The 23,734-nt window shown below is 41.1% G+C and overlaps 1 protein-coding gene across 2 annotated transcripts in view; it reads right to left on the bottom strand.

Annotated features, from left to right (window-relative positions):
- Positions 1-20,280, bottom strand: part of JMJD1C (jumonji domain containing 1C) — a 163,981-nt gene extending 143,701 nt beyond the window's left edge. Inside the window, exon 1 of one of the 2 annotated variants that reach the window (XM_071749117.1) lies at positions 20,233-20,280. Coding sequence is in view for 1 of the 2 variants with exons in the window: in XM_071749118.1 (XP_071605219.1) it covers positions 19,750-19,905 (156 nt within the window). In the remaining variant the exon portion in view is untranslated. Of the gene's footprint in view, positions 1-19,749; positions 20,140-20,232 lie in introns of those variants that run through there. The other variant, XM_071749118.1, reaches the window with a different exon arrangement.
- Between the last annotated feature and the right edge of the window lie 3,454 nt (positions 20,281-23,734).

Raw genomic sequence — 23,734 nt, 5'->3', positions numbered from 1 at the left:
AAAAGCTTCTTCACTAGGAAGAAATGATAAATGGGTTTCCTCAGGAAAGGGTCCTGTAAAAGCCAACCTCTTACACCATGACGGTGGTTCCAACTTCTTTCCACTTCAGAAAACAGGCAATCAGTAAGCATTTATCACAGTATTGATAAGCAAGGTTTGGCAGAGCATTTTGCTGAGTGCTAAATGAAGGGGGCAGAGGGTGGTGGGTTTTTGTTTGGGGTTTGGTTTTGGTTTGTTTTAATGCTCTGTACACTAGTGGCCCAAGTGGAGCCCCCTGTTCACATCTAAGTGAATCAATTTAGCTGATCCCACTTTCTTCCTGTTCTCTAGACAGACATTTCAAAGAGTATTGATCTGCCCTTTCAGGTGCACTCTTCCTTGGTGAAATACAGAGTAACTCGTTTACAGAAAACAGAGAATGCGAGAAGAAGGGCTGGATCACGCTTGGTCCTATTGTCAGAATACAGGATGGGCAATGCCAGCCATTGCAGAGCTGCAAGATCATAGAATGGCTTAGGTTTAAAGAAACCTAAGGTCTGGAGGGGAGCTAAGGCTCTGCAGAAGCCAGACAGCACCTTTCTGTTAATTTAACCTCACTGCTAATTTACCAGTAGATGCACATTTTTAGAGAGGCTCAGTCCAACTCTGGGCCAGAGAGCCATTTTCACTGTGCAAAGATGTGTTTTCAAAAAAGTCTCAAGATCAGGTGGTTCAGACAGCATTATCACTCTATTCTCAGCAAATTATTTGTTTGGATTGTTCAAATATACCTTACCTTCACAAACAGCCTAGAAATAAAAACAATCACATGCCACTTTCCTATCAAACTTAAGTCACCTATACAGATGTAACCTGGGGACTACTGACTGTAGACCTTTTAATTTTACTGTGATACCAGGCAGAGAATAAAGATAAGTAAAGAAAAAAAATTTGGAAGGAGCCCCAGTCATTACTTTGTAGTGTACTACTTTTTGGTGTTTTCCTGTGAAGGATTTCCTGATAGTATTTGCAAGTTAGAGTCACGTTTCTCTCTTGGTAGTAATTTGAGCACATGGCATTAAACAATTTTTCCTGTTTGTTTTCAATAACTTTTCAGCACTGCTGGAGTCTTCCTCCTTTTTTTAGCATGTTTTGAAAAATGGGGACGCTGCAGATGAATGCAGTATGTTAGCTTCAGTCTCAAAACTTGAATTGGATAAAATAATTTTGTTGTTTTCTGTTTCTGATGTTCCACAAAGTTTCACTAACTTGGCATTCACTGATTTGCATATCAAAAAACTATTGTTACACGAGACAACTTTTCGTTAACAGAATGATAATAAATTGATATCCTCAAGGAATTAATTACAAAGACTCTGGACAACAGGAAGTCACACAGCAAACATCTAAGTTCAATTTCCATAACGATATTTGGTCCCACTATGAGCTCCAGTTAGGTAAAGACAGTGCCAGATGAACTGAGGAACTCAGTTTCTTTCTAACAGGCTGCAAATTTGTTCCACTAGTTCTCAGCTGCACTAAGCACAGTTGGCTTTGAAAACCAGGACAAGCACTAGCAATGATCATTGACGCTTTGTTTCTTCTAAAAGCTCTGTACTTGTTAACAAAAGGTTACTCACTTCAAAATTCAGCTACTTCTCTTTTCTACTGAAAGATTGCCTCCGGACAGCACGGTAGAATTCCAAGATCTCATGGACTTTTCAAGCCGTAAACCACGAGGGCTTTTGCTCAAGCACTAAAAGGGAGACTCGGTAGCAGGCAGCAGAGCTTGCAGAAGGATAAGGAAGGACTTGTAAGACACCCTGTTGTGCTTCTCAACAGGAAATACAATGCTACTTTATAAACAATCACTAACAAAAGAAGATGGATTCACTACTCAGAATCTTCAAATCAAGACTAAATGCCTTTTCTGGAAAATATGCTTGCATTAAATGTAATTTGCAAACCCGGCAAGACAGCCTACAATGAAGCTTCATAGCCTCAATTATTCAAGAGTTCATTATTACTAGATCTTCTAAATGGATTACTTTATTGACATGATTGCTCAGGATTTCACTGTGTATACTGCACTGACTAGTAAATACACATTCCTGACATAAGAAACCTACATTTTCTTCTTTATGATTAGTTTCATCAATAAACCAGAATATACCAGCAAGTGACAATTACCCAGGATCTGCAACTGCCTTGCATCTGCAGTGCAGCAGCTCATTTGCCTAAGCAAGCACAAGAGTTCTTGTACTTCACTGGCAGCAGATTTATTGGCCCTGAGTGCCAAATCAGCAAAACCAACTCCAGAAGAAAGGTAGGCAGGGACCAGCTAAAAAAACATTAGAAAGAAGTTGGGCAGAGTGACCTGTGAAAACAAATATAAGCAGCACCTGAGCACTCAAGCCTGGGAGTTGCTGCAGTGTATGGGTTGTCAAAATTCTCAATGTGTGACAATTGATTAAACTGTGAGAAGGATGGTGAATAAACAGATTACTCCTTTGCAGAAAAGAAAAAAGAAAAAAATCAATTTACAGTTTGTTTTTTTAGAGGATTCTCTTTTGCACAAAATACTAAGCTAGCTCCTGTCCAAATGCTTAGCAGCTGCGTTAGTGCCAGGGAATGGCTTGCCGGCACATCTAATGCCACCACAGTAAACACATTCTGCAACACAGCCATCAAAATCCTGGGATCTTGCACCTGCACTTTTCAGAATGTAATGTTCCTTGATCAATGCACTATGTGCCTAGTAGAAGCTAAGCAGCCACTCTATTAGTGCAGCTCATTAAAGAGACATTTTCAAAAGACAGAAGTGTTCAGCTATCAGATCAGGACATCACCCAGAAAATAATCACCTTTGAACTTTGTGCCCAGACTCACAAGGGAAACCTACAAAGCATGTTCCAAAAACTGAGCCCGGGAACACACTTCACTGAATACCAAAACCCCATTAACTCACTAGATATGAAGTGCCATAAACCTGGTAATTTTATTTCCTTCCATTCACCTCTCCATGTTCCAAACATAAAACTACATTATTTTTCTTATTCTGGAAGATATCCTTGTTTTAGCACTTCTTTCACTTCCTCTTCTATCCCCTCATCCCCATTGCTCCTATTTCAAAACAAAGACCTTGATGATGGAAAGTCTGCCTAGTTTTCCTCCCCATCTATACCAAAACATTTAATAATAGTTAATCTACATTTTAAATTTGGATTGCGTACACTCTAATATAGTCACACAATAGTGTCCATTTTACAAGGTCTCCAATTTTTTCATCACATGTTGGCTAAATCTAGACAATCCCCCTTCCTCAGTTGCCCTTTTAATTGGCAGACTACTATAAATATACATACACCATAAACAGAGGATAAAAAAGCTGCCTATAATCCATTTCATAAAGGCTTTTACTTACAAAGATGGATTAATGCCTGTCATAGCAGGGTTAAGGAAGAAAAACTTCATGAGTTCTCTAAGCACTGAATTGAAGATAATGAGAATTTGGGTTTAATTACAGAACCAGCTTTTGTTCAGAACCAGTTTTTGTTCCCTCTCAGGGTTCAGCACAATAACCTATCCATACATCTGATCACGGTGTTTGACAAAACCTTGTGCTAATCATCATTAGCACTCTTCATCACCAAGTGGTTCTACTAGTGGTTTACTGGCTTGCATACCTCTGATGATCTTCTTAAGATGGCCAAACTAATTTCTTATTTTTATTTAAGCAAAAAAGAAGAGAGAAGGAATAAGAAATAATTCTAGAGAATGTCTATTTTAACATATTGTGATTACACTTGAGGCTACCTTGATTTTTTTTTCAGGTACATCCATTTTCAGGAATCCTGCATCTCAGTCTGAATCCTTGAATTATTACAACTCATTCTTGCAAGCTGGAGATGAAATCATGGGGGGAAAAAATATCTTCTACATATTCAGCTTTGATTCTTCTAAACACTACCAGTCCTGTAAGCTTCTTTGTTTTCATAAAGGACAATAAAAGGCAAAGGGTAAAAAGAAAAACTGAAAAATCCCCAAGAGATGACAGTCACTGGCTTAAGAGCACTCAAATTCCCTGCCAAGACACAAAATTCTTCATGTTCCTGTCTATTTTCCCCAGACACCTCCACCTCCTCTTCCCCAGTAAACTAAACCAATATGTTCACACAGTGAAGTGTTCCAATAAAATGGTCAATATAAAATATTCATAGTAGTCTAAAATCTATCAAATTAGGATAATTACTCCCTCCTGTTTCAAGAGGCATAAAATGTCAGAACTTGCCAAAGCTTTTGCCTCCCCTGGCAACTCCTAAGGTTGTCTTCCTGTGTAAGAATTAAGACCCAAATTATGATGGCATTTAATGATAGCACAGTCCAGATTTCATCATGTTTTACCACTTTCACAGGTTGGAGATGTTAAAACAAGTAGGTGTCACAAACCCTAGTTAACACCTAAAATTTTGTTAGGCAAAACTGAATGAATACAAATCAGAACATATGGAGCATTTCTTCTGTCTTTCTTGATGCAACCCACAGAAGTGATTAGCTTGGCTTGTGACCAATCTGACATCTTGACAAATTAGTCAGTTCATCACAGAAAAAGGATCTTAACAACTACATGTTTAGGCAACCCAGGTTAATTTGATTATTACTCTAATCCTCCATCACTCCCAATTATTCAAATCTCCACAATAAAGTGAAAACCAAGAGGTCTATGCCAGTGACTGTTGGCCTACTAAATCATCAGGAAAATATTTCCAATAAAGCAATTCTAAAGCCTTTAGGACTTAAAAGCTACTGTTAGCATTCAAAGTTTCTGAGATAAGCATTCACTTAAACTTTTACACGAAGTACTAAGAAGGCATCCTGATTCCACTTCCCACTTAGTCTCCTATACCACAAATGGGCTGCACACAGTGCAAAAGACACTACTGTAATTAATTTCAAAATATATTTCCTGAGTTCATACCATGGAAACAGAAGATGTGTGATAGAAATGAAAAGGACATTCTCAGGACCGGAATGGAGAAAAAAGTCCACAATATACTTAAAACAGAAGTTGAATCAGAGTGCTTAGCACTACCCTATGATTAGGGTCAGAAAAAAAAATTTAGACTCACTGTCACTAACTTGCAGAGTATGCACCCTCAAGCACAAAGTAGCTAAGACTGTGCTTTCAGCATTTGTCCCACTGCTTTTCTACCAACTCCCTCAAGGTCCTTACCCTCAGACCTACACTTAAGTCTTATGTAGGTTCCCACCTCACTGACTGCATATTTTTTTTCTTTTGGACTTCACAACACTCTGTTCCACACATCCTCTCACAGTGTTGCTAGACACTGATCATTCTGCTGTGCCACAACAATAGTATTTGTCATTTTCCCTCCTTTCTTTATCAATATAACTTTCTGGGGCTTCAAAGGCTTCAGACAACTACAAGATACCAAATGCTGCTTCTCATCCATGCTTACCTAAAACCTCTGTCAGTGGCTACTTCAAAAAAAGGCAGAAATAAGCTTAATCCTGCCACCTTTGAGTTTTATACCTGACTATCCTTCACGTAAGATGGACATAACCAGGAAAGGGTAGCAAAGCTATTTTGCTATATGAGCACCCTCTCTTACCTTCCCTCCATCACAGTATTTCCCAAAGGTTAGGCTGCTGTACAAGAACAACACATCATTACAACCCCATTTCAGTTCTTTGTCCTTCCAGATTTCATAAACTCTGAGACACAGACAATTTTCACTGTGTGTTTGCACAGAACCTACCACAGTGAGGTCTTGGTCAAAGAGTGTCCTACAAAGTAAACACGAACACAGAAATGGTAATCTCAGCAATTCCAGTGATGAGACCTGGCAGACATTTATCGTGCAATTCACAGCTTATTTACCCTAGAATATCTCAGCCTTACCTTAAGACAAACAAAATCATGCATACAGAAATCCATTTTTGAAGCTAAGCTCCCCAGGTCTTTCAGAAAACCTTCAGGAAAGCCACACCACTACTAAATCTCTGCTCCATTTATTACCAGCAGAACCAAACAGCCAACAGACCCATGTAACCTTTTAAAATGAGCAAGAGTTTCAGTAGGTTTGAGCTTCACATTACAAATGGAAGTTATTAGTTAACTAACAGTATCTTCTTGCCTGAGAGAAGCAAGGTTTATTGCAAAGTCCTCAAACTGTCAGGACAATATGTTTATGAGAAGCCTGGAGTATTCTGGCCATAGGAAAATGTAATAAAGAGGCATTATCTAAGGATAAATTAAAACATAGCTCATCAGTGGGGAAAGAAGGGAAAAGGAAATAGTAACAGGACTAGGACAACATTAGATGGAGTGTTTTGCAAGGGATGAGAGAAGTTTACAAGCAGTGTCAATAATTTTGACTCATGCAGCTAGAAAGAACACAGCCTGATCTAATATTTATACTTAAATGACTGTAGATACCTTCCCCTGGCATAACAACACTGCCAATTTTCTCATGATGGCTACCTCGGTGGGTTTATATTTGTAACATTAGAAGGCTAAAAAAAACGAGGGCAAACAGCAAGGTGCAAGGGGATGTTATTTTACAGCACTCATTTCAAAGCACCTCCGTGATGCCCTTTAGTTGGAACAGCCGTGACATTAACTGCTCTGTGAAAGCCTTTAAAGACTTCATTGTAATTTATTTTTATACATTACAATCAGTAGAAAAAATTGTCATGCCTTTTTCCCTAGGTGTGCATTTCTCATAAGGCACAGATAGTTTTTAAGTTATAAATCACTGCACGTTGACCCAATGTCACAGGCTACCACCCTTCAAACTCTTAAACCTATTTGGCATGACTCTGCTAAAAAAGGACTATATTTTCTTCCAGACTGTTAATAAAGTCTTTCATTAGAGTATTTGAGCAAGTGTCTTCCATTTTAAGTAATGTTAATAAACAGTTAGGGAAAGTATTATACAAAAGCAACCAGCAGAGAAAAATACTTCAAAGTACAACTTATCACACAATGCCTCTAGTCCATCATTATTCTCACCATACCAGCCATCACCACTACAAGTGCTGTACACCTCAGAACCCACAGCTCTACTCAACACTACCAACAAAGCAGCAGAGGTGAAGTCCTGCATACTCCACAGCACAAGTACAAGAGCAGCAATTTGCAAGTTCTCTAGCAAAGTGGATATCTTCATTTCCTTATGAAATACCTCTAGTTTTTATCAAAACAAATGCCACTACTAGTAAACAGTATCTCATTACCACACTTTTTTTTTTTAAATTAATTTCTACTCTTGTTTCTAGGTTTTCTTCAAGGTTTTTTTTTTCAAGCATGTTTTCCAGTCAAGACTTTCCTATTAACTTTTAACTACTGCCAGATTTCAGAAGACCTGGTAGATTCTGTCCACACCTGATTTATTTGAGAGGCTTTCAAAATAAGTGACTTGCAAATCCATACACACTTTGCTGACAGTGAGCAGGCTGTTTGCTTAATTGGCATGCCTGCAATTCCAAACCCTGTGCTGCCACCACAGAGCTGACAGGCCCAATAAAGAAAGTTATAGGATGCGGGCAAAGCCAACAGTGATGCAGAGAAAAAAGCACCTGGTATTAATTAAAAGTAGCTTTTAGTGACACATTCACACACTTGTTAGACACCATGGTCTGCTTAGCTCTGAAGAAAAAAAGCCCATCCCTCCACACTGAATAAAAGGTTAATTCTGTACCTCCACTGCTTCAGTGAAAAAGATCACACTGTAGAGAGGGTCTGAATAGACTGAAGGTGGATAAAGCTACAATCAGAGTTTGCACTTGACTAGACATCTGATAAACTAATCCTCATCAAGGCTACCTGACTGTCTGAGCTTTCATAACTAACACAAATCAAGCAGCTTTAGTTAAAAATCAGCTGAAAGGGGAGCCAACCAAGCAGCATAAATTCAATGACAACTTGACTGCATTAGCACACGCACACTCAGAACCAGTTTTCCGTGGTCCACTGCGAGTCCAAATCTACCACAGTATCAGGCAACATCCCCATCCACCACAGAATGTATAAAGGAAGGAGTTTTTCAGACCTAACTTTCCAACTCCCAGGCTTAGGGGAGCTGAAGAACTCCCCTGCTGTCTTACTCTCCACAGTACTTAGATTGCCAGCCTATGGTTACTTATCCCAGCTACTTTGCTATAAAGTAAGGTTTGAATTTAGGCTCTCTGTCCTGTAGATGCAGGCCCACGTCTGCTGTGTCATAGGTAAGTCTCCCTCACAGTAAAAAACTAACAAGTAGATGCATGAAAGCCATGGGAAGAGAAGGAAACAAAGCATTTATGAGTTCAAAAAAGCTCAATTCTCAAACAATCCCAAGAAATGCCAAACTGACAGCCCTGGGAAAACCACACAAAACCTAAACAGCAATACCAGCTTCATCTCTGCTCTCTGACTTTAAATAATAAATGCTTTTTGAGATTTTGTTTTTCTGACTTTAAGGAACCATTAGCTTTGAGTAAAACTGTGAATGCAGGTACTGAACTTCAACATGTAAATTTTTTTTCTATTCAAATTTCTTAATATTTCCTTATGTTAAACAATGGGTCCACTGCTTCAAGAGCGAGATGCCTCACAGGAAGGGACACTGCTTTTGTGCAGATAGGAGCCTTCCTTTTGTCAGTTTACATCAAACCATGGATGGATTTCTACATCTCAACTATCATGGTCCTCTATGCTTTCTTTGCCTCCTCTGCCAATTGACCTATACACTCTAGGGTCTTACATGTGCCTGCCCAGTCTTTCCATAGGTACCACTGATAAAAGAAAGCTCAAAAACTGTTCAAAAGCTTTTCATGAAAATAATAAAATTAAAATGTTTTCTATTCTTTCCCTCTCCAAATACTGGCCAACTCGGTCCTAAGATCCCTAAGGGCCATTCTACAATAGCCCTTAGATTGTCCTCTTCCCAACTGAAGAAATACTTCTATAACTGTAGGCATGCTAAACTCCCGACCAAATCCAGATTTCTGTAAGAAAGTAAGGAAAAACACAGACATAGAACTAGTTGCTCACTTCCACTGCAGCACTAAACTCTTTTATATATACCAGTGAATACCCCTGAACTCACAAGTTCCAGGTACCTGGAAATGGGTAGGCTACCATAAGACAAAACACATCTTAGAAAAAAAGCATAAAATGGTATTAAGTGCCACCCTTTTACAGCACCCAATGGACATGACAAAAGAGATTCATTCATTTCAAAGGTACCTACTGAAGAGCTCAGTTAATTTTTGCCATTTTTAGCACGTTATTGCTCACTATTTAAGTAGCACACATGGACAAAGTTAAGACTTGCATTCTGTTTATCACATTTGAAACCAGTCCATGAACTGCAATCAAATTTGCCATGCTACTGACATGTGAGCCATGCTCAAATGTATCTGCAAGCTAATTTTTTTTAAATAAGCACAATAAGATAACAGAAAATCCCTTCAATGTCAAAAGAATACATTGAAGTGTACACACATAACTCACTTTACCTGGACACAGGACATCACTACAGAACAAAACAAAACAAAAAAACCCAAGCAAACAAACAAAAAGAAAATCTAAGTGTCAACAAAAAGCCCAGGATTTAAATTTCAAAATAATAATAATAAAAAAACTTTACAATGCTTTATGGAAGTGATGCATTCGGTTTAAAAAGAAGCCACTTGATGGATAGCAAGTTAGGCAATGAATAATTTATCAAATTACATTTTTCACTTTTTATTTAGTCTTACGTCTGACTGTAAATTAAAATTTTCTTAAAAGCTATAAGTAACAAAAAGAACAGATTACTCTAGAATACAAATTTCTAAAGGAAAAACATAAGTAACAAAGCACTCCAAGCACTACCTACTTATACAAAGATTCTGAAATTTCTTTCAGTGAGTCAAAATTTATTTTCTCTCTTAAAAGATCATGGAAAAGGCAATAAGAACCCCATTTTACAGAAAAGCTATCCATCACATTAAGAAGTGGTCATGACATTGTCTAAAAATGTTCATGTCAATTCTGACCTATATACAAATGTTAATATATGACAGCACACAAAGTGTCAGGTATATTTAGGACAACCCACCTGGATTAATAGATAGCAAGCCAGAAGTATCTCATTACCACTCTCCCCACTTTTTTTCCCCAATGCTTTACTTGCTGCTTAACTGTTATTGAATAGATGACCACAGGGGTTTGACCAACACTTGGGTATACTTCGTATAAATGGACCTGCAATAGACAATTTGGTTTCCATAAATGAAAAAAAAAAAATTAATATACTCCGTTGGAGAAATAATTTTTTACAATTTAAAACTCATTTAAAATGCCACTTCATTTCCTGAAAAAAAAAAAGGTAAACTGAACATGACAGTATTAAATCTATTCAGAACAACATGCAGAAAAGAAGTAATGTTCAAATATGCACCTTGGTGTAGATAGATATGTAAGATATGCAAAGAAATAAGACATTTTTTTTGAGTGGTCTGGTTCAAACAGAAGTTTATTTGGACAGGGTTGGTAAGGACTGACAGAATAGATACCTGTGAGTCTCTCAGGTTAGGAAACAGTAAAGAAAAATTATTACATTTATACACTCTGAGAGAGAAGCATGAAGCAGCACAGCACAGCTAGCAAAACCATGACTGGCATGCAAATGGGAAACAAGGGGTGACTGCTGTCTCATACCTTACAATGAGACACCAAAGCAGGTCTGAAACCACGCCAAGCAATCTTGAATACAATGCACAATTAAAGCCTGACTCTTTGTCATAGGATGTTGAAAAGGTCACAGGGATTCAAAAAGGTTTCCTAAAAATTAATCTAGGAAAAATACAACAAGGGCTACAAAACCCAAAGACCTCTGCTGGATGAAGTCCCCAAGTTCCAAATCACCCTAAGAAGCACTGAATAAGTACAGCTGTGGGCCATAATTGTTAGAGGGTGCGGGTATTTGGCTCTCCACACATAATTTTTAAGGTATGATAGTAAAGTGACACAACAGTAGCTCAAGACCAAAGTACCTTGTTCACATTTGGTCTTCAACTACATCAGCTTATATATTCTTGACTGAAATGCTGGCACTAGACCACTGCAGGTTCCTAATTCTTTAAAGACCACCAAGAGCTTTTGGAGTCCAAAAATCATTAGCCTCTTCTCTAGAAACGTCACACATCATGCCTTGCTTGTATGCATTCACTCCTGCCTTTGGTGATGACAAAGGCTGTCAAACTGAAGTCTTTGAGCTTTGCTTTAGGAAGAATTAGAATACAAGAAACAACTACAAATTAATTACAAATTCCAATTTAAGATTTGACTACTGTTTTCCTCTTAACCCTTCTCTTAATTTTCTATATTAACTAAACAATTTAAATTGCATATTTCCTAAGATTATCCAAACAAGTTTCTTTGTGTGTTAAGTATTGGCATCTGGGTTGTTTTATTTGGTTTTGAAAGGTAGCAAATTCACCTTTTGTGTTTCTGGAAAGAATACAACAAGAGAAAAAAAAAAAAACAAACAAACAGAAATAAACTGAAGGAGTGTTTCAAAATGAACCATTTTTGCCAATGCTCTTCCAAAATACAGCTTTCAAGTCCCTCTTCACCAGACATGAAGGACTAAAGAGATTTTACTTCGGCCACCTAGCAGTGACTCAGCAAGTGCTCTCCAGATTTTAAATCATTTCATTAAAGAGCCCTCATCCCTTCTCGAAAAAGTAAAATCCTGGTGAGTCAACCTAACTACTAAGTCAGCAGTTAAATTGTCATACATAGCAGTAAGTTACTTGCAGTGAAGCCTACCTGCAAGCATTTCCACATCTACTTTAACTATAGTACTGATCAGAACACTCAACAGGATCATCGTATTTATGCAGAAATACCATATGCAATATTTACTGAGACATCAGGTCTATATATATTTTAACACAGAGATGCTAAAGGTGCCCTCAGAGCAGTTGATTACACATCTATTCTTCCAAAACTTGCCTCTGCAAATAAAGATAGCATTGCCTGATATAAAATGATAGTGTTATGGGTTATTTTGAACATATATTTTCTTATTCAAGTGAAAGAACGAATTATTCATACTGAGTGAATAAATACCATTAATTCAATTACAATACAAGATACATGCATTACAACCAAACAGGTAAGGATAAATTTACTAGTTAGTAACTGCAACTCTCACAGGATATTTAAGCTCATTTTCAACTACTTTGTTCAAGCAATGGTCCAGTGACATTTCTCCTGGAAATTGTGTCAGCCTAAGCTACTCCTACCCTCAGCCATTCGCCTCTGATCAATCCCATGCCACCTCCTCAAGTAACTGCTTGGAGTGCCATATGGTGAGTGGATCAGGAAACTCAGGGTTAAAAAATTAATCCAGCACTGCCACCAAGAGAAATGTCTGTGGAACCACAGTCTTCAAAACTTCTAAAAATGTTGTCATGGAAGGGTCAAGCTAAAAGCCTAGAGGATTACCCTGCATCTTTTGTGCCCATGAAGCTGTGAACAGAGTACCTGAATTAGCTCAAGCACAGTTTCTGTAACTACTCAAAGGCAACTACCTCACATGCAGATTATGTGGCTCCATTCCACTTAATTCTGAAAAGAGAAACAGCTGTTTAAAGTCAAATAATTTAAGAAATTGATGAAAGTATTTTAAAAAAAATTACTAAAGAGCAAAAGAGAGCAAAATCCCCAAGGTTCTTCTAATTCACATGCTCTCATTCCATCTTACAGCACGGGAGTAACATCAACTAAGGAAGGTAAGTTTCTGGATAAACCAATATAATGAAGCAAAATAGCCTTAGTTTAGCTTAAAATTCCCCACCAGCTTCAAAGAACAAGCTGGGTACAAGCACAGAAGGCCTCAGTCCCTACCTAGAGGGGCAAGGAGAGAAACCATCCCCGCAGCAACACCAAACTGAAGGTGCTGCTGAAAGCACAGAAGAGGGCATTACCAGCACATCATACCAGTGTCTCTTCTAAGACAACCAGTTTGCTGCCAGCTTAAGGTAAACTTCCCAGATACATACTTTCTTCCAACAAAAAACAGAAGCTGCTTACTGGCCCTTACTAAAAGGGAAGGCCAAGCCTGATCCCAGCAGTCATGCAAGATCACTGACAGAACTTCAACATCTCTACAACTCAATGACAGTGGGATCATAAGAAGGTTAAGCTCATTTTTGGCCAAATTTTAAAAGTACCACTTTCTAAATTTGCCCAATTTGACAATAAAGAACAGTTCTGCTGTTCTCAAGCTGGTTTTGATATCCTCGCACATGCTCAGAAAGAATGGCTTCCTATAAAATGACTACTCATTTTTTAAAACACTTCAACGTGGCTAAGCCCCGTTTTGTTTGTGGATTGGTTTTTGGGTTTGGGACTTGGGGTGATGGTGGTCCAGAAGCTTAACATGAGCTGTCAACATGCACCTGCAGTGCAGAAAGCCAACCAGGTCCTGGGCTGCATCAAAAGCAGCACAGACAGGCAGTTGAGGGAGGTGATTCCCTCCACTCTGCTCTTGTGAGACCCCACCTGGAGCACTGTGTCCAGTTCTGGAGTCCCCAGTGTAAGAAGGACACAGAGCTCCTTGAACACGTCCAGAGGAGAGCCACAAAAGTGATCAGAGATTGGAGCACATCCCCTGTGAAGACAGGCTGAGGAAGCTGGGGGTGTTCAGCCTGGAGAAGGGGAGGCTCTGAGGTGACCTCATAGCAGCTTTCCAGTAACTAAAAGAATCCCCACAAGAAAGCTAGGGTAGGGCTTTTTGCACTGATGTGTAGTAAGAGGACAAAGGGCAATGGTTTTGAACTCTAAGAATGGAGATTTAGGTTAGAGACATTAGGAAAAAACTCTTTCCTGTGAGGCTGGGCAGGCTGCCCTGGGAAGTTATGGATGTCTCCTCCCTGGAAGTGTTCAATCAAGGCCAGGCTGGATGAGGTCTTGAGCAACCTCACCTAGCAGGAGGTGGCCCTGCTCATGGCAGGGGTATTGGAACCAGATGATCTTCAAGTTCCCTTCCAACCCTAGCTATTCTATGATTCTATGATTATTTTAGTACAAAGGGAAGGGCAGGGTATAAAGCATTGAACCCTTGCAGCCATTTTCACAGAAAACACTCCCATTTGATCTTTTTGTCAAATTATAATGAGACTCCTTCCTGAACCCTGAACTAACTTTGGAAGACAGATGAGATGACATTCACAAGCACAGGATGACAAGCTCAGTTGTATTAGAAACACAGAAAGGAAATAGGAAGTTTTCTTTACCACTGAGCCAAGAAGATTGCCCAAGCTGATATGCTCCAGAACTTACAAGACTCTTGTTGTTTCAGTAATGAAACAGAATAGTAAAAACAACGGAAAATTATCTAAATCCCTGTTGCATTTTGAGCTTCTCCCACTCCTTTCAAACCAACTTCAAAACACACCCAAAATGCATCCTACAACAACTCCCCATGTCTCAACCCAGAGGTGGAAGTGACATGGTAAATTCTGGAATGTTTTTATCATTATCTCAACTAGCTGGAGTAAATAACATAACAGGCTCAGCATCAACAACTTGCTCTTCATCTTTAACTCAAGATGCTTGCACAGAAGTTTGTATTATCTTTAAAATCCATTAGCCACCAAGTTATGCACAACTAGTTTAATGCATATTTCTGCATCTTCCAGTATATTTCAGGGTTTACAAGTGAAAGCTGCAGAGCATGTCTTTCTAAAACAAGGAATGAAAAAAATAAGTATTTAATTCTTTAATAGGTTAGATCAAAAGTGTTGAAAAAATTAATATATTCAATTTCTCCTTAAAAACTAGCTTAGAGAAAGGAAGAGAGGCCAATGCAAAACAGCACACTGAAAATCAATATATGGCAGAAAACAAACGCAACCTAGAGAAGCACAATTCTATGCCTGTATGACAAAACCATACTGCATTCTAAGTTTGGGAATGCAGAAGCATGAGGATTAAAACAATTACAGATAATAAAAAGACTGGGTAAGAGCAGCTCCATAAACAAAGGCAAATTCAACTTTTAGTGACAAACTCTAAAATGTGGAGTACCTCTCTAGAATATTTTATTTTCAAATTACCAGCAACTATTTTGATTTATTTTCATGTTATCTGTAATCAAATACTGGTAAGTTTCCATTACACTTCCTGAACCTCCATTTTACTGTTAAGCAACAGTAAGTTCAGTTAAATCAGACACACAAAGTCTGCTGCTCATCAAATGGTTTTACCAGACATGGTGAATTTTTAACAACTCCTTGTTTGTCAATTACTAAAGACGAGACACTAAAAAACTACAATTTACCAAAACTAATTATGTATTATTTCCCCCACTATATCTTACTGATTTTACTATAAATAAAAATCAAACAACTTATTCAAACTATCACTAATATATAATGTTTAACGAAGGACATCAAACATGGTGACTTATTGCTACAGTCTATTTCCCTATCCATAGTTCCTAAAAGTTATATCTGCCTACCATAAAACATTAAAAACTATCAAAGTACACAATTCTTGATCTTGTATTCCAATCCGTAGATGTCATGGCAGGAATATTCACATATCAATAATCAGTGCAATTTATAACTATACTTTTTATTAAGGGTTGCACAGTATGTGTTTAAAAGCTTACTTCCATTTTCTCTTTCACTTGAAGAAAATATACAGCTGAATATATGACTCTAGTCAATATGCAACTGCAGAGCCATGAAAATTCACAGAATGCTGAAGCACTTTCCGTAAGTAAAAGTACAAGTCAAATTATTAAATTATTTTTAACTTTTACTGCTTTAAATAACAACTTCTTATGCATAATACAGGAAAACAATTTTGTCAGCATCACATCAAACCTTGGCAGTAGTGATTTAATGAACACTTTGCAACCTGTGGCCCAGAAAGCAACTCTTATGGGACAGTAACGACAGGATATATCGTGTGGTGGCGACTCCACCTCTTTCCTCCTGGCCAGTTATTTGCCCAGGGTTATCACTGGAATCAGAGCAGGCTTTTCCAGGCAGTTACCAGTAAGGAAAAGTTCTAGCTTCCTCTAATAACACTCACTGTTACTTAAGTGAAAATATAGAATTATCTCAATTAGTAGTGAAACACACACACACACGCACAAGTACATATATGTATATGAAATTTTTCCCTTTTTTTTTAATGCTTTTCATACAACAGGGATGCTCACAAATGAAAGATCAAGAGGTCTAACTACCAAGCTGCCACTTGGACCACCAGCATTCACCTTCCAGAACACCAGCAGTACTTACAGTCAATGCCACTTGTTTTCACCATACTTATCATTAGCAATAATTAAGAAAGCTGAAGAAGGCAAAAATTCCACAAAACAATAGCAGAAAATAAACTTCAGTATTCTCAAATATCCCTTTTAAGAAAAACACAAGAGACTACATATCAACTTTACTGCAATCATGAAAGGTACAAGAGTCATTTAACATACTTTCATGATGCAGGAGAGTCTTATCAGGAAAAATACACTGGGTAACTGAGTTCTTCATTTGCTTACCAGGACAATAAATCCAATTGTGAAAATATTAATTAACTTAGTTATGAGAATACAATCATGAAACAAATTTAGCAACATTTGAAAACTGGAGTCTTCACTTGATGGGTCATCAACAGAGAGCAGCTAGTCCAGCCTTCAGGTCTGGAGTTCCTGATTTAATGAGTAGTTCTGTTTACAGCAGAACTAATGAAGCTTGGTTTCCTGTGGATTTGCTCCTAGAAGCCCTGTGGTCACTTAACATTTATTACATCAGTTGCCTCTAAGCTTGCCCATGTCTCCCTAAGATCCTTCACCTCATAAAATTCTCCATGTGTCCCTACATTCCTGCATCCAAATACACAAGCCTGCTCTCATAACTTTTGTTAACACTCAGCTTTTTCTTGTGCCCTTAAACCCACTTTCATGTACCATCAAATCCATCCCTCACCACCTACCATCTCTGTATGGTGTTTAAAAGAGGCAGCATATGCTGTAGCTGGTGTGAAGCTCAGTGCATGCTGGTCAGCCAGCTGGAGACCACGCCTTTGCTTCCAGGAGGAGTGCGCAAAATGCCACCACCTCCCTGCCTTTGTGGGTTTTTTCAGGGGATGGCTCTCATGGCCCCTCAGATGTCAGCTTTCACAGACTGAGGCAAATACTTCTTCGTGCTCTTAAATTGGTTGAAACTGCCCAAGAGGTTCACATTTATTAAGGAAGAAAAGATGCAAAGACAATGTAAATGATATTTCCTTCCAAAGATAGGATGAAAAGCTAACCCAGTTCTGGTCATTTGCAAAGCATGTTGAAAATGCCACAGCTGCCCTGCTCCCTTCCTGGAGCTGAGGGCATCTTCTCTATTTCTGCAATATCCATCCTGCCCAGACAGAGCAGGAAAACACGGAATTGACAAAAAGTCAATTTCAACACTTTATGCTGCACCCTGTGGGCAGCAATGAAACTGTCCAAAAAAATTACCACTTCACTCCAGTGACAAGTAGCAGAATGGTCTGGAGATATACACAGGGACAGCCACCTCAAAATGTAAGCCACGGAAGGACAAGAGCAGCACTCATTCCATGGAGGATAGCAAATGTGAAACCAGGGTTAAGAGAAAAATGCCCTTGTCCTTCACTGGGGGCAGGGGAAATGGATACTCATGTTAGCAATTATCAACTAATGACAGGATAACATTAATTACGAATGCAAAAGGAAAGCCTAACCCATAGAAACTACCTGTTGCTAACAGACACCTTACCCTTTCCTTCTTTGCCCACTCCCTTTGTGATTTACACTTGTTCGTGCCTTGGGGACAGAGAACAGGTAACACAAAAACCAAATATAGCATTTAACTAATGGAGCACCATTGCCTCCCCCTCAGCTACCCCTTAAATACCAGTTTGGGACTTATTAGACTTAGTATTTCCAAAACCTTCCTAGGCTTCCAGCACTCCATCTACACAGCATAACGCAGTGCTGTGTAGCTAGTTCGAACAGCAGAAGGAATATGGCCACATTAGCACTGCACTGCACCCAGGCTGGAGCATCCATCCTGCTTCTCAGGTAGTCTGGATCCATCCAAATGGTGCTCCAGTATGGCACATAAGGATACCCTTAGTCATCCTGCCTCCAAAACCAGCTGTAACTTGACAGCTCTTCCTTAAATTACCAAGAATTGTAATGGAAGAGTATCTGAAGAGAAAAACACCCCAATAGCTAAGTTAGGAAGAGCAGCAAATATTTACAATATGCAAGACACGTTCTCTATTTAACATAAATGATACAGCCCCTGAAATAGCCTCTCTCTATGTCAGCTCTGCCACTACAGTTTACAAATTATGGCTCTGACTTGTAAATGTTAGTAAATATCTCCTTAAACACTACTCAGTGTTTCCATAATTGTATATGGAATTCTAGAAAACACTACCCTGAAAGAATAACATCCAAATAGGGTATAAAAATACAGCATTCTAGACGATTCTCACATATAACCAAAGGATGAAAACACAGGCTATTTCATAAAAAAGGGCATGAACAGCATACTACTTCAGTTATAGCTGGAGAGCGGAGAAAAAAACACAGCCCACGATTTTATTAAGAAGTAGCATTTTAAGTGTCATTCTGTTTCTAAAACAAAGCTCAAAGCCTGGGAGATAAGAAAATTAGAATCCTTAATTTTGTGAATCACACTTTTTGCAGCAAGAAATCAATAATGTCTAAACCCCAGATACTTGATGAGTTTGTCAAAAAAGGCCACGTTCTACCCCAAACCATGTTTGGCTGAGAACGCCTCCCCCTTACCAGCAGCAATATGGATTACCCAGTGCAATTCGGTGATTCCTTTTTTTAGCCTACGTAATTACCATTTACATAGTCGTGATATTTTTAAATGTGCTTTCGGAAGCACCAAATAACACAAAAACATGGAAGGAGACAACCGCAGCAGTAACATGACACTCGTTAGACCCCAGAATTCACAAATAAAATAACGACCAAGTCCACAAAGCATAATAAAACTCCATTTTATAGATTATACATTCCCAACACCAACCCAAGGAAATCCTGGTCGTGCTCCCCCCCACCCCAGTGAGAGAGAGTGCACAACAGAGCATAACCTAGCTCCTTCGCTAACATCCACGCACATTCCTACACCCCTTAGGAAAACAGTGACAGCGGACACAGAAGGAAGGGAAACAATGACATTCTTTCAATAACGGCGTTCACTACAGCGTCCAGTCCATTAGACCAGTCGGCCAGTGCTTCACGACGACAGTTTCTGCATTCCCCTGGAACAAACACCTTCACCTCAGCCCGAACCCCTCCAGCCGCAGACTGCTTTTTCCCTCAGGCCAGGTATTCGCTCTCCCGTAGCGACACCGCAGCCTCAGGCGGCTGCACGGCCAGGAGTCGCATCCGCACCAGGGGCACGAAGGGGGCCGCCGCCGCCTGCCTCCCCACACACCGCGGCCGCACACGCTGCGGGGAAACTCACCTCGCTCCGGCCCCGACCCCAGGAGGTGGCGGTGCGGGCTCGGCGGCCGCTGGCCCCGCCGCCGGGGCGCTGACACGCACTTTGCCCGCGCCCCCGCGGCCCCCCAGTCGCAGGGCTGTGTCACGCCGGGCCCACCTGGGGCGCCCCCGCCGCCCCTCGCCGCAGGCCCCGCGCCGCCGCCTCAGCCCCTCCGCAGCCCCCCGGCCCGGCCCGGTCCGGGGCTCTTACCGCCAGGTCGGGGCTGTGTAAGTCCCGCTGCGAGACGGCGCGGATGACCCCGGCCCGCCAGCGCCCGCTCTCTGGCGGCTCCTCGCTGCCGCCGCCGCCGCCGCACAGGAACCGCTTCCCCACCAGCTCCGGCCGCGTCTCCACCGCCACCGCCATGGCCGCCGCCGCTGCCGCGCAGGAACCGCACTAGCCGCCGATCCCCGCTGCTCTAGGGGCCGCCCATAGCGGGAGCGGCGCGGAGCGGGGGCAGGCGCGGGGCTCTTCGCCTCAGCCGCGGGCTGGGTCGGCGCCCCTCGGCCGGGCCGGCGCCGCGGGGCCGCTCCGCCGCCAGCAGCCCTGACACAAACACCGAGGGGCGGGGGAGGGCCAGGGGCGCGCTCCCTCCCTCCCTCCCTCTCTCTCCGTCTCCCTCTTTCCCTCTTCTCCCCTCCCTCTCTCCCCTCCCTCTCCCTCCCTCCTTCGTTCGCGCGCTCGCTCGCTCACCGCCGCGCTGCGGCCCCGACCACTCCGCCCTCGCAGCCCACTGCCATGGAGACCGGCACCACGCGCCGTCTCCCTCCGCCAGGCAGCGCGCGGAGAGGGGGGCCGAGCAGCCGCCGCTCGGCAAAGAGTCCGTCTGCGGCGGGACCGGGACCCCGCGGGGGCTCCTCCCGCCGCTCCCGCAGGAGGAGCGGTCCCCCGCGGAGCTCGGCTCCCGTCGGGAGAGCCCCGCGGTGAGGTGGGAAGCATGCCCCTCACCTGCCGGTCGGGACGACCCCGGTGAGCCCGGACGGCTCGATCCACCCCAGCCCCCAAGCCGGGCCGTTCATCGGAGCGGCGGGGAGACCCCACCCCCTCTTCTCACATAACTTCGGTTCCACGGCGGGATAGCAGACACGGCTCCTTCTGGGCACTGCTCTTCCCCGGCCCAGGTGGTGCTCAGCCCGCACCAGGAGCCCAGGATGCTCTCTGCCCTCCGCAGGTCGGGAGGGTTAGGACTCAGTCTGCCACTTGCAGTGCCTTCCCCCCTCATTTAGCTTCTTATTAGCTAAATAAAAACAACCAACCATCCATCTTTCCGGGCTGCAAACAAGACCCCAGAGCCCGGTGGGAATGCACCACTCGCTTTGCCCATCACATCAGCTTCTACAGGCGAACACTTCAGACCGAGAAGATACTCGGTGGGATTGAGTGGAAGTGAAGGGAGATCAGAGAAATCAGTTGAGACTCACACCTACTTCAACCCAGAACTTGGGCTGCTCGACAGAATGAATCCATGTTCTGTAGCTGTTGCTATCACTTCATTGTTTTTTCCATGAAGCCTGAAGCCATGCTGTAGGAATGCCATGCTTGTGTTTCAAAAGGGCTTTTCCCTGCACGTTATCTAGACGTGTAGGTTTCATGAACTTCTGCCTTTCTTTACTGGTAGGCTTGCTCTAAAGAGGGCAGGTTAATGATCTCTCATCTAGCACTGAAAAGCAAATTTGAATAGTGCACTTTTGAAAAAGGTCATGAAGCAAAAGCAATAAATGAAGAATGCCAACTTAGCACATTCCCATATATTTCAGTGGATCAATTGACCATTGGTAGAAGAGAATTTAACTAACAGAAAACAAAAAGTTTTAAAAAATATCAATTCATCTTTTAACACAACAAGTTTATTCATAGTATTAGAATAACTTAGAAAACATAAGATTTATGGAAGAACCCATAGCTGCCCGCTGTCCCATTGGCAGCTGACAGGGATGCATGGATGTGTGCCCTTTAGAAGCTGTAGAAGAAACCATAGTACATTTGAGCTCAGTGAGATCTTCATCCACTTTTCAAGGCAATGTTACAACTGACAAAAAAAGTCTTGCAGAACAAGCAAAAATTATGTAAGTACAGTGCAGTTATTCATATGAGGTATAAAAGGAAGTTACAAGAACTAATAAATATTAATCATATCAAAACCCTTTACAGCTTTATTAGATACCCTCTTGTTTAGCCAGAGTAATTTGAGATTATTTCTGAATTATTCACTTAAGTAGATTACATTAGTGTCAACAAACCATAAATGCATCCAAGGAAAAGCTGTTACATGATTCTTACTGAACTTGTGAATCTATCATAGACTACTAAAACATTAGGAATCAAGTATTTTTAAATTGTTCCAAAAATTCATATTGGAAAGTGCTGACACCAGAATCATGTTCTAGTATAGATTAGAGTTCACTAAATGCTATTGTTCAGTGCTGTATCATTTTACAGTTGTTACCTGAAAACATCATCAAGCTCAAGTCACATCAAGCTTTAGGTGTTTGTTCCTGTGGCCAGTTGCCAACAGCTCCCAGACGCCAAGTGAGAAGGACAGGACCCTTGCCCAGCACCCTGCCACCCAACCAAGCACAGTGCTGCTCATGAGCAGCTTTCCACATAGACCAGGAGTGAAGAGCTTGAGGGAATGCCTCAGCACATTGCCAGGGCAGCCTCACTCCCCAGTCCCCCCACATCTCAGCTATTTTTTTTTTTCTTCTTCTCTCTTTTGCAAACAAGTATTCCATTTTGAGCATGTTACCCATACATGCTAAAATGACTGCGTTCAGGTGGATCAGCATACAAAAACCCAGAGGTTGCTGAACTTCAGCAACTCTGTTTTCTTTGCCTCTGTTCACTTACCCTTCTTGGTTTTCTTCATTCTCTCCTGGTTTCTGTGCAAAATGCTGAAAACTAGGAAAGCACTAAATGCTCAGAATATGGTTAAGTTAATTTAGATCCCTCAGAAGCAACAGAGCAAATTAATGATGCTGTGCTGTGACCCAAGGCCTGGAAACAGCCTAGAGACTAATCTTGAGACGCTGTGTTCTATCACACTTCAATAAGACTTCTTCCTTTCTCAGAAGCCTTTGCAGGTGTCAAACCAATGCATTATTGTCCTGTTTGAAGGAACACCTCTGCTTTCTTGATAAATATTGTCCAGTACCTGTACTGAAAATTCAAAGCACCAAAATTAGGAGGATTGAAAGAATTAGGTATGTTATGAATTAATTAATCTTCTGGAGAAAATAGCATAAGGAAGCCTCTTCTCATGGATTACTCTGCTCAGCAACAACACTCAGAGCCACGTGCCTGTGGGAAACACTGAAGCAGAGCTGGTACTTGCAGGCTGGAGAAGTCCAGGAAAACAACAAAACACCTCTGGGCTGAGCCCCAGGGAAGGAGACTCTTCTTGGGAAGAAGCTACCACTGGCAAACTTCCCCACTGCACACCTGCACGGTCCCAATGCAGCTTTGGCAGTAAATACAATGATTGATCAATTCAGTTACCAAGATTTACGGCAAAATAAAAACATTCTGCCATCCCAACAAAATAAAACCATCAGTTACACTAAATATGACCTGCTGGGTCCATCCTCTCTCACAGAAATTGCGGATCAAACCAAAGTTAATTTCCTGAGCCCACCTGAAAGAGGCAGATTGGTCCTGCTCCAAAGGGATAGAAATGGGAAGATAGGGGAATCAAGGCTGTTTTCTATCCATTCAAGCAGCAAGAAAAACAGTTTTCATTATTTCAAAATCACAGCATCTTCCATCTTTTGCTATTCTTGGAAACATATGATGGTGCTGTTTATATCTTGGCTTAAGCTATAAAGCCCCACTTCAGCGAGGCATTTAATCACCTGAAAAGGCTATCACACACATGGTGTATTAGTATTATCTTTAAAATTGCTAAATAAAGTATTTTTTCCTAAATATTTTCAGTCCCAATTTACTGAAAGTATATACATCACTCAATTGCAAAATTAAGATCTTTACTGAGAGCTATTTCTAACTTTCACGTTGAACTGCAGCACAGCCAGTATTGGCAGTAATTGCACCCTCTGCATACAGATAAATACTACATTTAGAAATTATTAATTCTACTTTGCAGGAAGGAAAATTGAGAGAAGAAGGCAAAATGACTTGTCACTGTAACAGATCTAAACCAGAATGAATACTTAGCCATCTCTTCCTAAAATCCTATGCT

This window comes from Heliangelus exortis, chromosome 7, assembly GCF_036169615.1.
Source record: "Heliangelus exortis chromosome 7, bHelExo1.hap1, whole genome shotgun sequence".
Classification (NCBI taxonomy): Eukaryota; Metazoa; Chordata; class Aves; order Apodiformes; family Trochilidae; genus Heliangelus; species Heliangelus exortis.
The sequence above is the reverse complement of the archived record's forward strand: the minus strand, read 5'-3'. Positions and strand labels throughout refer to the sequence as shown.